Genomic DNA, 16,658 nt, shown 5'->3' on the forward strand with positions numbered 1-16,658 from the left:
TAATCTCGTGAGCGTGCAAACCTCACCAGCGGTCACACTGAGCTCAGTGTAGATGCTAGACTGTATGGGCTGCTTCCAGGGATGACGTCCCTTTGTCACGTGATAGGGGCGTGTTCAAAATACTATCACGTGACAAAGGGACGTCATCCCTGGAAGCAGCCCATACAGTCTAGCATCTACACTGAGCTCAGTGTGACCGCTGGTGAGGTTTGCACGCTCACGAGATTATGGGCGGGTACTTGCTGATAACAGTCACAGTCCCGCCCATAATCACTTGTCTGCGCACACGTCACCAGCGGTCACACTGCTCAGTCCCGTGAGACTGGCACTGGGCATGCGCGTGGATGGCTGGAGCAGTGGGCGGCGTCCAGAAGTATGGAAATCGGCGATGGGGGCGGCATACAGGACCAGGGGGCAGAATAACGGCCATCAGGCAGCCCGCCCCCGTGACACATTTAGAGAATCCGAAGCCAAAAAGGTACCTCTACATAAACTCTTTTTTTTGGTCAGAAAGGGGGCACAATAGTAACAGGGACCTTTCTAGAATGCAGCCCAGGAGCTGCAGAGGGGGAATCTGTTAGGTTTTAGTCGAAATTTCTGCTGACAGGTTCCCTTTAAGTTCAGTTTAGGGGCAAAGTGACTGCCACATCCAAGAGATCCAAGGGTGTATTGGTGACTTATACATTCTCGTAAAAAGGATGGAAATGGAAGTGATTTTCTTTATGAAAAAGAAGCAATACAGCATCTATACTATGTATATGGTTATATTTCCCTTAAAAGACACCTGTCACCAGATTTGTCCCCTATAAGCTGCATCCACCACCAGTGGTTCACAACACCAGCGTACTGCACAGCTATGAAGAATATAATATACAAAGTTGGATATAACCCACTATAGAATCCCAAAACCTTTTTTTTTTTTTTTTTTTGCATCTTATATAATAGCACTATGACTGAATACAGGAACTCAAGCCATTAAATCTATATTCAAATGAATAAGGCACATACCGTATTTTTCGTTTTATGAGACGCATCGGATTATAAGACAAAGGTAAAAAAAAAATGGGGTCCGTCTTATACTCCAGTGTTGTTACTGGAGGGGGGGCTGCAGCGGTGGTGGAGTGGAGTCACAGGAGGCAGGGGTGGTGCTGGTGGGGTCTGTGCTGGCAGCGGTAGATCTGTGCTGTCAGCGGAAGCTGCGGTGGCTGTGTGGAGCAGGCCAGTGTGGCGGGTGTCCCAGATGCTTTCTCGGCAGTCTGGGCTTCAAAGAAATGGCGCCCGGAGCAGCACGTGTGCAGATGGAGCTCTCAACCGAGAGCTCCATCGGCGCACACGCTGACTCCGGGCGCCATCGTTTGAAGCCAGATCATCTGGGACACCCGCCGCATAGCCACTGCAGCTTCCGCTGCCAACACAGCCCTAACAGCCAGCAGGCCACCCGTGCAGAGAGGCAGCCAGCTGGCCACCCGTACAGAGGAGGCAGCCCTCCGGCTGCCCGCACAGAGAGGCACCTGTCCGCCCGCAGAGAGAGGCACCTGGCTGCCCATAGAGGCACCTGGCTGCCCGCACAGAGAGGCACCTGGCCGCCAGCACAGAGAGGCACCTGACCGCCAGCACAGAGAGGCACCTGGCTGCCCACACAGAGAGGCACCTGGCTGCCCGCACAGAGAGGCACCTGGCCGCCCGCACAGAGAGACACCTGGCCGCCCGCACAGAGAGGCACCTGTCCGCCCGCAGAGGGAGGCACCTGGCTGCCCATAGAGGCACCTGGCTGCCCGCACAGAGAGGCACCTGGCTGCCCGCACAGAGAGGCACCTGGCTACCTGCACAGAGAGGCCCTGGCTGCCTGCACAGAGAGGCACCTGGCTGCCCGCACAGAGAGGCACCTGGCCGCCCGCACAGAGAGGCACCTGACCGCCCGCAGAGAGAGGCACCTGGCCCCCCATAGAGGCACCTGGCTGCCCGCACAGAGAGGCACCTGGCTGCCCGCACAGAGAGGCACCTGGCTGCCCGCACAGAGAGGCTCCTGGCCGCCCGCACAGAGAAGCACCTGGCTGCCTGCACAGAGAGGCACCTGGCTGCCCGCACAGAGAGGCACCTGGCTGCCCGCACAGAGAGGCACCTGGCTGCCCGCACAGAGAGGCACCTGGCTGCCCGCACAGAGAGGCACCTGGCTGCCCGCACAGAGAGGCACCTGGCTGCCCGCACAGAGAGGCACCTGGCTGCCCGCACAGAGAGGCACCTGGCTGCCTGCACAGAGAGGCACCTGGCTGCCCGCACAGAGAGGCACCTGGCTGCCCACACAGAGAGGCACCTGGCCGCCCATAGAGGCACCTGGCTGCCCGCAGAGAGAGGCACCTGGCTGCCCATAGAGGCACCTGGCTGCCCGCACAGAGAGGCACCTGGCTGCCCGCACAGAGAGGCACCTGGCTACCTGCACAGAGAGGCCCTGGCTGCCTGCACAGAGAGGCACCTGGCTGCCTGCACAGAGAGGCACCTGGCTGCCCGCACAGAGAGGCACCTGGCCGCCCGCACAGAGAGGCACCTGACCGCCCGCAGAGAGAGGCACCTGGCCCCCCATAGAGGCACCTGGCTGCCCGCACAGAGAAGCACCTGGCTGCCTGCACAGAGAGGCACCTGGCTGCCTGCACAGAGAGGCACCTGGCTGCCCGCACAGAGAGGCACCTGGCTGCCCGCACAGAGAGGCACCTGGCTGCCCGCACAGAGAGGCACCTGGCTGCCTGCACAGAGAGGCACCTGGCTGCCCACACAGAGAGGCACCTGGCTGCCCGCACAGAGAGGCACCTGGCTGCCCACACAGAGAGGCACCTGGCTGCCCGCACAGAGAGGCACCTGGCCGCCCATAGAGGCACCTGGCTGCCCGCAGAGAGAGGCACCTGGCTGCCCATAGAGGCACCTGGCTGCCCGCACAGAGAGGCACCTGGCTGCCCGCACAGAGAGGCACCTGGCTACCTGCACAGAGAGGCCCTGGCTGCCTGCACAGAGAGGCACCTGGCTGCCTGCACAGAGAGGCACCTGGCTGCCCGCACAGAGAGGCACCTGGCTGCCCGCACAGAGAGGCACCTGGCTGCCCGCACAGAGAGGCACCTGGCTGCCTGCACAGAGAGGCACCTGGCTGCCCGCACAGAGAGGCACCTGGCTGCCCACACAGAGAGGCACCTGGCTGCCCGCACAGAGAGGCACCTGGCCGCCCATAGAGGCACCTGGCTGCCCGCAGAGAGAGGCACCTGGCTGCCCATAGAGGCACCTGGCTGCCCGCACAGAGAGGCACCTGGCTGCCCGCACAGAGAGGCACCTGGCTACCTGCACAGAGAGGCCCTGGCTGCCTGCACAGAGAGGCACCTGGCTGCCTGCACAGAGAGGCACCTGGCTGCCTGCACAGAGAGGCACCTGGCTGCCCGCACAGAGAGGCACCTGGCCGCCCGCACAGAGAGGCACCTGACCGCCCGCATAGAGAGGCACCTGGCCCCCCATAGAGGCACCTGGCTGCCCGCACAGAGAGGCACCTGGCTGCCCGCACAGAGAGGCACCTGGCTGCCCGCACAGAGAGGCTCCTGGCCGCCTGCACAGAGAAGCACCTGGCTGCCTGCACAGAGAGGCACCTGGCTGCCTGCACAGAGAGGCACCTGGCTGCCCGCACAGAGAGGCACCTGGCTGCCCGCACAGAGAGGCACCTGGCTGCCCGCACAGAGAGGCACCTGGCTGCCCGCACAGAGAGGCACCTGGCTGCCCGCACAGAGAGGCACCTGGCTGCCCGCACAGAGAGGCACCTGGCTGCCCGCACAGAGAGGCACCTGGCTGCCCACACAGAGAGGCACCTGGCTGCCCGCACAGAGAGGCACCTGGCCGCCCATAGAGGCACCTGGCTGCCCGCACAGAGAGGCACCTGGCTGCCCGCACAGAGAGGCACCTGGCTGCCCGCACAGAGAGGCTCCTGGCCGCCCGCACAGAGAGGCACCTGGCCGCACAGAGAGCGGCCTGCACAGACAGCCCCCTGCGCCAATTCTCTACCTCCCGGTAAGCTATATTTGGATTTTAAGACGCACCCCCCATTTTCCTCCCACATTTTTTTTGACTCAGCGTGTTTTCCAAAACTCTGCGTTATACAGTTCAAACACAGTGGATGAGATTTAGAAAAATCCCATGCCCACTATGCTTGTTTTTAACGCTGCATAAACTGACCTGTGGTGTGGGTTTCTGAGCCGCAGCTTGTCAGTTTATTATTTATTGCGGAGAAGCTATTGATCTGAGCGGGAGAACACAGCGAGAATACAATGTCAGTAATCCTGATCGTGGACACATACAGCGCGTTCTACCGCACAGGACACTACCGTCTCCGCAAGAGAAATTATGCTGCATCCAGAATGCGAGGAAGCCTGATCGTGGGCATGTACCTATATACCCCCAAGCCTTAAAATATAGCCTCTTCTCAAATCTTACAAATAAATTACACAAGTGTGACATGTGCAACATGCAAGCAAGATATTGTAAAATTAAATAAAATAATAGCACAATAGCTATCATAATCATATTATCAGCTGTATAGGATTGTGAAGAATTTCAACAGAAAAAAACCCAAAAATATATGTTTTTAACACAATATATTTATGCCTTACTTTGAGCCGCAATTTTTTTTTTTACCTTTTTTTTAACGTTGGAATGAGTTCGCCAATTGCCAGCTGTTGTTAATATTTCATATTTCTGACTTTTACCCATATTATTTTTCCTACAAAGGTAGTTTACTGTGTAATTTCTCTTGCAGGTAGTCATACGTCGTCTTCCACCAAGCATTAGTAAAGAGCAACTGGAGGAACAACTGCATCCTTTACCAGCATATGATTATTTTGAGTTCTGCACGGCTGATCCCAGGTACGATTATATGGCAATGAGATGAGATACATTTGTAATTTGCATGCAGTTCCATCGTGATCTTTTGTTTGTATCGTATTTTACATGGGGTGTTCTCACTTGCTGAATAGCATTATTAGTGTGTTATTTAGCCAGTGATGGCAAAGGTAAACCCATACGTTTTAGTGCAAATTACAGATGCCTTTGATTCTAATAACACTTGAAAAACATTGGGTTTCACATGTAATATTTTTGTAGATGAAAACTACATTGGTAAGCTGCTGTGATTTGTTATAAACATGCTTTGCTTAAACAGCCTCCTACTGCTGTTCTTTTTATACCTGCTGTACATATTTGGCAGCAGCTCTCTTAGGCCTCTTTCACACGTCCCTGAAAAACATGCACGTTTTTCACGGACGTGTCAGAGGTGCGGATTGCCTTTGATGTGCTGTGTGTATGGGCTACGTGTGTTCTCCGTGTGTTCTCCGTGATAACACACGGAGAACGGGAACTTTCTACTCACCTGACCCTGGCGTCGCTGTCCGTGGTGCTGATCTTCGGTCTCCAGCCCTGCCGACTCCCCGCTGCTGCTTCCGGACGCAGTGAAGTGAATATGCAATGAGCATAATGAGCAGCGGTCGGAAGCAAGTGACAGCAGCGGCAGAGACAGGAGGGCTGGAGAAGGTGAGTAATGTTTTGTTTTTTTTCTCACAGACACATGTCTTTTCTCCGGCGCGTGTCACACGGAACACATCCGTGTGGTCCGTGTGTGTTACGTGTGACACGTTTGCGTTCCGTGTGACACCCGTGATGCCGGAGAAAAACGGACATGCGTGAGAAACACACGGACACACGTAAGTACGGAAAGGAAACACGTTCCGTTCAAAAATACTTACGTGTGTCCAAAATATTAGGAATACATAGGTCCTCGTGTGTACGTGTCTCCGGTACGTGAGAAAACTGTCAAACACGTACCGGAGGCACGAACGTGTGACAGAGGCCTTATAGAGAGTATGGGAGTACTAGGCAGATTGAGCTTTTCTATGTCTAAGAGACCTTGGTGAAACGGCTGCTGCCAAAAAATTAGACAGCTATCAAAAGTGGATGAGGGCTTTAGGCCCTGTGCGCATGCAGCGGTTTTTACCGCGGTTTTGCCGCTGTTTTGCTGCAGAAAATGTTCATAACCTTGCTGCAGTCATTCCCCATCAAAACCTATGGTAATAAAAAAAATGGTGTGCGCACACTGCGTTTTTTTTAACCAACAGGTTTTGCTGCATGTTTTCTGCAGCAAAAAGAATTGCACATCACTTCTTTTCTGCAGGTACCTGCGTTTTTTTCCATAGATAATGGTCAAAAACCACAGGGAACAACCCGTGGAAAAACCACGGCCAAACTGCAGTAAAACCACATGCAGTTTCCTGGTGCGGTTTGCTGCGTTTTTTTTACCACAGGTGCGGTACTCTTTCAGAGGGTCCGAAATTTTCTTAAGAAAATTCCATTTTCTAGTGCACACAGTGCCTAACTCAAACATGTGTTCATCTGCCAAATATTTTTATATTTATCTTTCACACAACTGTACTTTCACTCTTTATGTTGTCCATGTGTGCAACAGACTGCACACTAACCCTATAATGATCTATTGTTACGGTTAATAAATGAAAGATTATTACTGCATCTACTTTAATACAGGATCACAATCATTATTAGGAGATGAACACAGCACCAGAGCCACTATCATTACATAAATACATCTCCAGAACCGCCATTAGTACTTGAATACAGAATCAGAATAGCCATCAGGACATGAATACAAAATTAGAGTTGTTGGGAATTGTTGTGGTTACACAAAGCCGTTATTAGACTGCAGACACTACAGTAAAGTACTGGTTAGTAGCACTATTAAACATTAACTTAGCTTTTGGAAGATACTGTCTATCACAAAAGTGAATACACCTCACATATTTTGTAAAAATGTTATTATATCTTTTCTTGTGACAACACTGAAGATATGCCACATTGATACAATGTAAAGTAGTCAGTGTACAGTTTGTATAACAGTGTAAATTTGGTGTGCCCCTCTACACAGCCATTAATGTCAAAACGTCTGGTAAAAAGTAAGTACACCCCATAAGTGAAAATGGCCAAATTGAGCCCAATTAGCCATTTTCTATCCATGGTGTAATATGAGTCATTAGTGTTACAAGGTCTCAGGTGTGAATGGGAAGCAGGTGTGTTAATTTTAGAGTTATTGGTCACACAAACTCTCTCATACTGCTCACTGGAAGTTCAACATGGCACCTCATGGCAAACAATTCTCTGAGGATCTGAAAATAAAAAGAATTGTTGCTCTACATAAAGATGGCCTAGCGTATAAGGAGATTGTCAACATCCTGAAACTAACCTTCAGCACAGTGCCCAAGACCATAGAGTGCTTTAAAAGGACAGGTTCCATTCATAACAGGCCTCGCCATGGTAGACCAAAGAAGTTGAGTGCACATGCTAAGCTTCATATCCAGAGGTTGTCTTTTCAAAATAGACATATGAGTGCTGCCAGCATTGCTGCAGAGGATAAAGGGGTGGGGGGATCAGCCTGTCAGTGCTCAGACCATACCCCACACACTGCATAAAATTAGTCTGCATGGCTGTTGTCCCAGAAGGAAGCCTCTTCTAAAGATGATGCAGAAGAAAGACTGCAGTTTGCTGAAGACAAGCAGACTAAGGATATGGATTACTGGAACCATGCCCTGTGGTCTGATGAAACCAAGATACACTTGACACCATCTGAACAAAATAAGTTTATCTGGTGCCTACAGTCAAGCATAGTGGTGAGAGTGTCATTGTTTGGGGATGCAAAAGTGCTGCCAGCTGTGGTACCATGAATGCCAACATGTACGGTGACATACTGAAGCAGAGCAAGTAAGATCCCCTCCATTCAAAAATTGTGCTGCAGGGCAGTATTCAACATAACGACCCCCACCTCTAAGACCACCACTGCCTTGCCAAAGAAACTAAGGGTAAAGGAGCTGAACTGGCCAAGTATGTATTCGGACCTAAACCATATTGTAGGGCATCCTCAAATGGAAGGTGAAGGAGTTTGAGGTCTCTAACATTCACCAGCTCTGAGATAGTGAAAGGAGTAGAAAAGGATTCTAGTGGCTCCAGTGAAGCTCTGGTGAACTCCATGCCCAAGAGAGTTAAGGCAGTGCTTGAAAATAATGTGGTGGACACACAAAATATTGACACTTTGAGCACAATTTCTCCATTTTCACTTAGGGGTACACTCATTTTTGTTGCCAGTGGTTTAGACATTAATGGCTATGTGTTGAGTTATTTAGAAGGCACTCCAAATTTACCCTGTTATACAAGCTGTAAACTGACTACTTTACATTGTATCAAAGTGTCATATCTTCAGTGTTATTCCATGAAAAGATACAAGTGCATCTCAATAAATTAGAATATCATCAAACAGTTAATTTATTTCAGTAATTCAATACAAAAAGGGAAACGCATATATTATATGGAGTCATTACAAACAGAGGGATCTATTTCAAGTGTTTATTTCTGTTAATGTTGATGATTATGGCCTACAGCCAATGAAAACCCAAAACTCATTATCTTAGAAAATTAGAAAAAGTACCACAAAACGGTCCCTTAATCTGGTTCAGTAGGCGACACAATCATAGGGAAGACGGCTGACTTGACAGATGTCCAGAAGGCAGTCATTGATACACTCCACAAGGAGGGTAAGCCACAAGAGGTCATTGCTAAAGAAGCTGGCTGTTCACAGAGTGCTATATCCAAGCATATTAATGGAAGGATGAGTGGAAGTAAAAAGTGTGGTAGGAAAGGGGCGCAAGCAACCGAGATAACCGCAGCCTGGATAGGATTATTAAGAAAAGGCCATTAAAAATTATAGGGGAGATTCAGAAGGAGTGGACTGCTGCTGGAGTCAGTGCTTCAAGAGCCACCACACACAGACGTATGCAGCACATGGGCTACAGTGTTGTATTCCTTGTGTCAAGCCACTCATGATCAATAGACAATGCTAGAAGCGTTTTACCTGGGCCAAGGAGAAAAAGAACAGGGTCGTTGTTCAATGGTCCAAGGTATTGTTTTCAGATGAAAGTTATGCATTTCATTTGGAAATCAAGGTCCCAGAGTCTTCCCAGAGGAAGAGTGGAGAGGCCACAATCCAAGCTGCTTGAGGTCTAGTGTGAAGGTTCCACAATCAGTGATGGTTTGGGGAGCCATGTCATCTGCTGGGGTAGGTTCACTGTGTTTTTATTAGGACCAAAGTCAGCGCAGCCGTCTAGCAGAAAATTTTAGAGCACTTCATGCTTCCCTCTGCCGACAAGCTTTTTGGAGATGGTAATTTCATTTTCCAGCAGGACTTGGCACCTGTCCAAACTGCCAAAAGTACCAATATCTGGTTTAATAACCACAGTACTATTCTGCTTGATTAGCCAGCAAACTCGCCTGACCTCAACCTCCTAGAGAATCTATGGGGTATTGTCAAGAGGAAGATGAGAGACCACAGACCATATCTCTGTTCTCATTCTTTTTGGCTGTTGTTTTGGTCACTTTTGCATTTTGTCATTGTTCTCACCCTAGAAGTAGCATGAGGGGGTGTCTACAACCCACAGAAGTTGCTCAGGTAGTGCAGCTCATCCAGGATGTCACATCAATGTGAGCTGTAGCAAGCATGTTAGCTGTGTCTGTTAACACAGTGTCGAGAGCATGGAGCAGATACCAGGAGACAGGCCAGTATACCAGGAGACCTGGAAAGGGCCGTAGGAGGGCAACAACCCCACAGCAGGACCGCTACCTCTACATTTGTGTAAAGAGGAACAGGAGGAGCCGTGCCAGAGCCCTGCAAAATGACCTGCAGCATGCCACTAATATCTTTGTGCCTGCTCAATCGGTCAGAAACAGACTCCATGAGGGTGGTATGAGAGCCCGACGTCCATAACTGGGGGTGGTGCTTACAGCCCAACACTGTGCAGGGCGATTTGCATTTGTAAGAGAACACCAAAAATGGCAGATTTGAGATTGACGCCCTGTGCTCTTTATGAATGAGAGCAAGTTCACACTGAGCTCATGACAGAGTCTGGAGACGCCATGGAGAATTCTGCTGCATGCAACTGTGACGCCCTGGACTCGCCAGGTAGTCACAGACACAACACCACACACACACCCTCCCCTGGATAGTCAACACCAGTCAAACAAAATCCTTGTTGCCTCCCTCCAGGCCTGATGTCCACACCAGGTGGGGCGGAGCCAGGCGGTTGGCCCCACCCTCCGAGGAGTTCACAGGTCTGGAGGAGGGAAAAACAGTTAGTTCAGGTTAGAGTCCAGTTTGGAGTTGAAGTGGAGTGGAGGAGAAACTGTAAGTGTCTGGGTAGGAGCCCAGACACTGTCAGCAAGGTCGGCAGACGGTGGTGGCCATCTGCAGGAGGTGGTGCATACTGAGCCGGGGAGCAGAGTTGTACCAAGCACAAAAAGGCAGGGCCATCAGACCCCGACCAGGCTAGGAGCCGCTGACAACGGTCGAATCAGATAGTGACCGGAACCCCCGGGGTTCCCTAACACCCAAGACCCGACAGAAGGCAACCGTCCACACAGTGAGGATAAAAAGCCACCGCCATAGGCTAGAGATCCAAGGGCCAGCGCCTGCAGGCAAAACGGGCTCCTTCAGTACATATACGCCGGGGAGCGGACTACCAGTGGGAAACCATCGGAGTCAATACATTCTACAACGGTGCAGGGAAAGACAGCCACCATCAGCCTGTCCGGGGAGAGCAAAGACACTGCAGCCGGCTGCGGAACCCGTCCATCCAGCCGTTTGGTTTACCAGAGACTCTGTGAATCTGTGTCTGAGTGAGTACAACAGTGCCATCCGGCAGCGCGCCGCGCTGCCCCTGCAACCCTGCACCCTGACCTTCCTGCCTCCCCGTACCCACCATCCGGGCCCCGGGATCACCAACCCCCTACCCACGGAGGTGGAACCAACATCCTAGCTGCTCTCTGCCATCGCTCCCGGGATCCCCGTCATCAGCAGCGGTGGTGCCCATTATCACCATGACCCGTGGGTGGCGTAACGAACTATCTCCCCAAACAAACCATTCCCCTTTTCACTCGTGGGCGAGGAGCGCTGCTTGTGTCCCCGGGTCCGGTCCACCGCTCAAGCCACCGAGCCGCAGCAGCAGCAGCCCCAGACCCGAGCGTAGCGAGGGTGGCCCCTCCGCCCGCGACAACTTGGCGTCACGAACAGGATAGAACCGATCTACCTACCGGTAGAAGTGCGCCTTGCAGTCCCCGCCGGCGGCGTCCGGCCGAAAAATTTGAAGTTCTGCCATCTTTGGCGCGAAGATTTCCTGCTCAAGCGTCTTCCCTGAGCAGGGAAGGCGCAAAAGTGAAGCCCCGCCCCCAACAGAAGGAAGTGCTGGAAAGAACCAAGGGGGGGCGGGTGCAGGTGTACCTGATGTAACCGAAGGTATAAAGAGCAGGGGCGCCAGGACTCTGCTACACATCCAGTTCCTGGAAGGCCTGAGTCCCTGGAGCCTGCGCCCGGGACAGCGGCGTGGCTGAATACCCAAGTGATGTTGCTGTGCAGTTGCAACCGGGCCCAGGTGCGTGACCTGCTGGATCGCTGGACCGCTGAAGTGGAGGAGTTGGCTGCGGTCGTAAGGGCCCATGAAATAGAGGCCATGCTAGAGGAGCTGGTGAGTGACCCACGCTCTTATGTCCCCGAGGGACCGGCCGCTGCGGCTGAAGGACCCGGTTTACCCCCGGCCCCTGCAGGGCCCGCTCCATCGCCCGTGCTGGCCGCTCTTACTGCCCCGCTCAGCCCATCGCCTCCGATGGGGATGGCGGAGTCCGCGCTGATGCCCCGCCAGGGCCCGGAGGCCCGAGAGGACGCCGGCCAACTAAATGCCAGAGCAGTTAACTCAGAAGAACCAATAGCGATCCTCTGTGCAACGACCGACGACAAATCGCCTGTCGCTGAGGAGCCACAGGTCTGGGCTCAGCTGGAAACCGTATCTGTCCTGCCGGATCCCACCATCAGTCCCCTGGAGTCACATGACAGCGGCTCAGGGGCTGACACAGAGCCTGTCTCAGAGGAAGGAGTCTTTGGCTTGTATGATATGGAGGCCACCTACATCCCTCGGAGCGGAAACAATGGATGCCGGGCAGCCCTTCCCCGTCACGCCTGCCGTGTGCTGGAAGGGATGGAGCCTGTATTTCTTTGCCTGGAGCTGGGCGAGGAGTACGGAAATGAGCAATAAAGGCAGCGGTCCTCCGTTGCAACCCAGTTGTCCCCGTTGAGACCATCAGCACCTTGCTCTTGTCTTAAGTTTCCAATGAATGCGCACCAATTACCGAATACTTCACCTGATTACCGTCCGTAAAGAAGAAAGTTGTCCCCGTAGGGACTTTCTGTGTTCCCACTAGCCTCCTTCCAGAGACAAGGCCAAGAACTTGCAGGCCAACCACGAACTTGTGGTCTTGTAAATAATTTGTGGGTTGTTTTCCGTTACTGCCTGCGGAGAGGCAGATTGGAGGAAGGTCCGCAGCAGAGCAGGCTGGGGTCCGGTCACCACCAGGATCGGTGACCATCCTCCGGGGGTCAGGGGTCCCCCCTGGTCTTGGGGCCCCCTGAAGTGATAGCCGGGTGCGAGACACCGTACCCGTTCCCGCTTGGGTGACCTGGAACCGAGTTCCTGCTTCCGGACTGGGGAAGAGGGGTGCTGCCCGTTTCTTAGGGGCAGCATCAAGGTGTAGGTTGCTTGGGTGGGGAAGCGGAGGAACATAGACCCGTCCGTTATTAATAAAAGTGTTTTATATATTGTTTGCAACGTTAAAGAGAAAAGCCTCCCGTAAGGGAAGAATTAAAAATATGCTTATTGTTCTATGTTTTCCCCTGTTAACTTATATTTTTCAGAAATAAAACCAGTGATGGACGGGCAGCCCGCGGACGGTCTGCATTTCACCAAGGGGGAATGTGACGCCCTGGACTAGCCAGGTAGTCACAGACACAACACCACACACACCCCCTCCCCTGGATAGTCAACACCAGTCAAACAAAATCCTTGTTGCCTCCCTCCAGGCCTGATGTCCACACCAGGTGGGGCGGAGCCAGGCGGTTGGCCCCAACCTCCGAGGAGTTCACAGGTCTGGAGGAGGGAAAAACAGTTAGTTCAGGTTAGAGTCCAGTTTGGAGTTGAAGTGGAGTGGAGGAGAAACTGTAAGTGTCTGGGTAGGAGCCCAGACACTGTAAGCAAGGTCGGCAGACGGTGGTGGCCGTCTGCAGGAGGTGGTGCAAGTTATCAAAACCGTAGGACCGGGGACGGGCGGTGGCCCGCCGGTACCGAGCCGGGGAGCAGAGTTGTACCAAGCACAAAAAGGCAGGGCCATCAGACCCCGACCAGGCTAGGAGCCGCTGACAATGGTCGAATCAGATAGTGACCGGAACCCCTGGGGTTCCCTAACACCCAAGACCCGACAGAAGGCAACCGTCCACACAGTGAGGATAAAAAGCCACCGCCATAGGCTAGAGATCCAAGGGCCAGCGCCTGCGGGCAAACGGGCTCTTTCGGTACATATACGCCGGGGAGCGGACTACCAGTGGGAAACCATCGGAGTCAATACATTCTACAACGGTGCAGGGAAAGACAGCCGCCATCAGCCTGTCCGGGAGAGCAAAGACACTGCAGCCGGCTGCGGAACCCGTCCATCCAGCCGTTTCGTTTACCAGAGACTCTGTGAATCTGTGTCTGAGTTAGTACAACAGTGCCATCCGGCAGCGCGCCGCGCTGCCCCTGCAACCCTGCACCCTGACCTTCTTGCCTCCCCGTACCCACCATCCGAGCCCCGGGATCACAACCCCCTACCCACGGAGGGGAAACCAACATCCTAGCTGCTCCCTGCCATCGCTCCCGGGATCCCCGTCATCAGCAGCGGTGATGCCCATTATCACCACGACTCGTGGGTGGCGTCACGAACTATCTTCCTAAACAACCACCCCCCTTTTCACTCGTGGGCGAGGAGCGCTGCTCGAGTCCCCGGGTCCGGCCCACCGCTCGAGCCACCGAGCCGCAGCAGCAGCCCTGGACCCGAGCGTAGCAATCGCGGCCCCTCCGCCCGCGACACAACATTCTCCAGCATGACCGGTTTGGCAGTGGGTTAGTAATGGTATGGGGAGGCATTTCTTTGGAGGGCCGCACAGCACTCTATGTGCTAGCCAGAGGTACCCTGACTGCCATTAGGTACCTGGATGATATCCTCAGACCTGTTGTGACACAACATGTAGCTGCAGTCGGCCCTGGGTTTATATAGTGGCCTGCTGGATGTCATTTTGCAGGGCTCTGGCACTGCTCCCCCCATTCCCCCTTGCACAAAGGAGGCGGTAGCGGTCCTGCTTCTGAGTTGTTGCCCTTCTATGGCTTGTTCTACATCTCCTGGTGCACTGGCCTGTCTCCTGGTATCTGATCCATGCTCTGGACACTGTGCTGACACACACAGCTAACCTTCTTGCCACAGCTCACATTGATGTTCCATCCTGGATGAGCTGCACTACCTAAGCAATGTCTGTGGGTTGTAGACACCCCCTCATGCTACATCTAGGGTGAGAGCAATGACAAAATGCAAAAGTGACCAAAACAATAGCCAAAAAGGATGAGAACAGAGAAATAGTATGTGATCACCACCTGCAGAACCACTCCTTTATAGGGGGTGTCTTGCTAATTGCCTTTCATTTCTACTTGCCTGGTCCAATTGTACAACAGCAGTAGAGATTGATTCACAACCGATGTTGCTTCATAATTAGACAGGTTGATTTCACAGAAGTGTGATTTGACTTGGAGTTACATTGTGTTGTTTAGGCTAGTTTCACACTTGCGCTATTTTGACGCAAACGGAATCCGTCACTAATGTAGTACAGTTCATTTATTTACAGTGGAAGCGCGTTACTATGGCACGTGTGTGTGTCATGCAGTACCCGCTTGTGTCCACATGATGTCGCGCTTCCACTGTAAATAAATGAACTGTACTACATTAGTGACGGATTCCGTTTGCGTCAAAATAGTGCAAGTGTGAGTGAGCCCTTAAGTGTTCCCTTTATTTTTTTTGAGCAGTGTATGTTTAACCTGTGCCCACAAAGTGATTTTCTTAACGATCATTTTGTGCACATGAAACTGCAGTTGTCTGTCTAAACTTCCAATTAAATGACTGCCGATCGGCTTCATATAGCAGATTGTCAGTTGTTTAAAGTAGTTTAAAGCAATGATTGGCCAGTGTAAATGCACCCTTAGATACCTTATAGTTGACATATTCTCTGTTTGGTGTTATTCTCATCCCTTTCATTTTCCTCATCTCTGCAGACTTTCGTCTTTGTTCTTCTGCAGCATGTGCCAATCCAGTGACCTTAAAAATAGCAATGTCATTATAATGAATAAAATTAACCACCCATGCTGTGCACTCAGTAAGCCATACGCTGTGCCCCTGAATGAATAAATAAATTCCCTTCACTGTCCTCCCTGCACAAAAAGAACTGCTCCAACACTGTCTCTTTTATGTTACATTGCATTGACACAGTCCTCTCCTATAAAATATTCCATCTACACGGATACCCATAATATACTATGACCACTACACTGTCTGCCCTAGTGAACTATGACCACAATACCGTCCTCCTTATGAACTACACCTGCTACACCAACCCCTTATGAACTATAACTTCCACACTGTCCCCCCTTATGAATTATATCCAACACACCTTCCTCACTTATCAACTATAGCCTCCACACTGACCCCCCCACCCTGCTTCTTTTCTATTACAAGCCTCCACTCCATATTGAGCCCTTTCTTCCTCTGCATGCTGCCTCCTCTTCATACTGAGCCTACTATTCCCACTGTATTCTCCTTGCTGACCTCTGTTCCATACTGGGTCCTTTTTCACACTGTCTCCCCTACACTGCCCCCCTTTCCATATTGAGTCCCTCTTCACGCCCCCTTTCCATACTTAGTACCATTCTTCATACTGTCTCCCCCACCCTGCACCTTTCCATAGTGAGCCCATTGTTCCCACTGTCTTCCTCACGCTGACACCTTTCCACACAGAACCCACTCTTTTTACTGTCTCCCCCACACTACTCCCTCTCCATACTGAGTTCCCTTTTCACAATGTCCCCCCATACTGTCCTGCTGCCCCCGCTTCATACTGAACACACTCTCACAATGTTTCCCTCATGCTGCTGTAGCACCCCACGGGGCAGGTGGTTAACCTACTCGTCGCCGGGCCGTTGCGGGTTGGGTCAGGCGATGTCACAGGTGGCCTTGCCCGGTTCCATTGCCCCGAGGTGTACAGTAAATGGTGGGGAAAGCGGGGTAATGGAGAAAGTGTGTCGTGACACCACCTGTGGTATGCGGCCAGGGAGTAGCCGCCCTGCAGAATTCTTCGCCAAGGCAGGTGTTATGGCAGCCGGGATGGTGTCGCTCCCCACAGGCGGAGCGGGCTCCGGGTGGATGACGAGGGCAGTAGTCCACGGGAGCACCGACGCGCGGGGTGCCGGCGCCGGCAAAGACAGGGACAACACAAGGGGCTGCGGTTCAAAGTTCTTTTTACTCACAGTTCTTAAGATGCCCCAGAGGTGCCGCTCTCCACCGCGATGGGCCTCAGCCGGTCCCAGGTAAATCAGAGGCAATCACAAGTGTCTGTGGAGTGTGATATCCTATATGTCACTGTGCTCCAGGAAAATGGGTAGTGGGCGATGGGACTTGGAATCCCCATC

The 16,658-nt window shown here is 52.4% G+C and overlaps 1 protein-coding gene across 2 annotated transcripts in view; it reads left to right on the forward strand.

Annotated features, from left to right (window-relative positions):
• UPF3A (UPF3A regulator of nonsense mediated mRNA decay) overlaps positions 1–16,658 on the forward strand; it is an 83,643-nt gene that overhangs the window by 26,009 nt on the left and 40,976 nt on the right. For both annotated transcript variants that reach the window (XM_075336423.1, XM_075336424.1), the window contains exon 2: positions 4,784–4,890. In XM_075336423.1, the coding sequence (XP_075192538.1) occupies positions 4,784–4,890 (107 nt within the window). The remainder of the gene's footprint in view (positions 1–4,783; positions 4,891–16,658) is intronic.

This window comes from Anomaloglossus baeobatrachus, chromosome 2 (genome assembly GCF_048569485.1).
Source record: "Anomaloglossus baeobatrachus isolate aAnoBae1 chromosome 2, aAnoBae1.hap1, whole genome shotgun sequence".
NCBI classification, from domain to species: Eukaryota; Metazoa; Chordata; class Amphibia; order Anura; family Aromobatidae; genus Anomaloglossus; species Anomaloglossus baeobatrachus.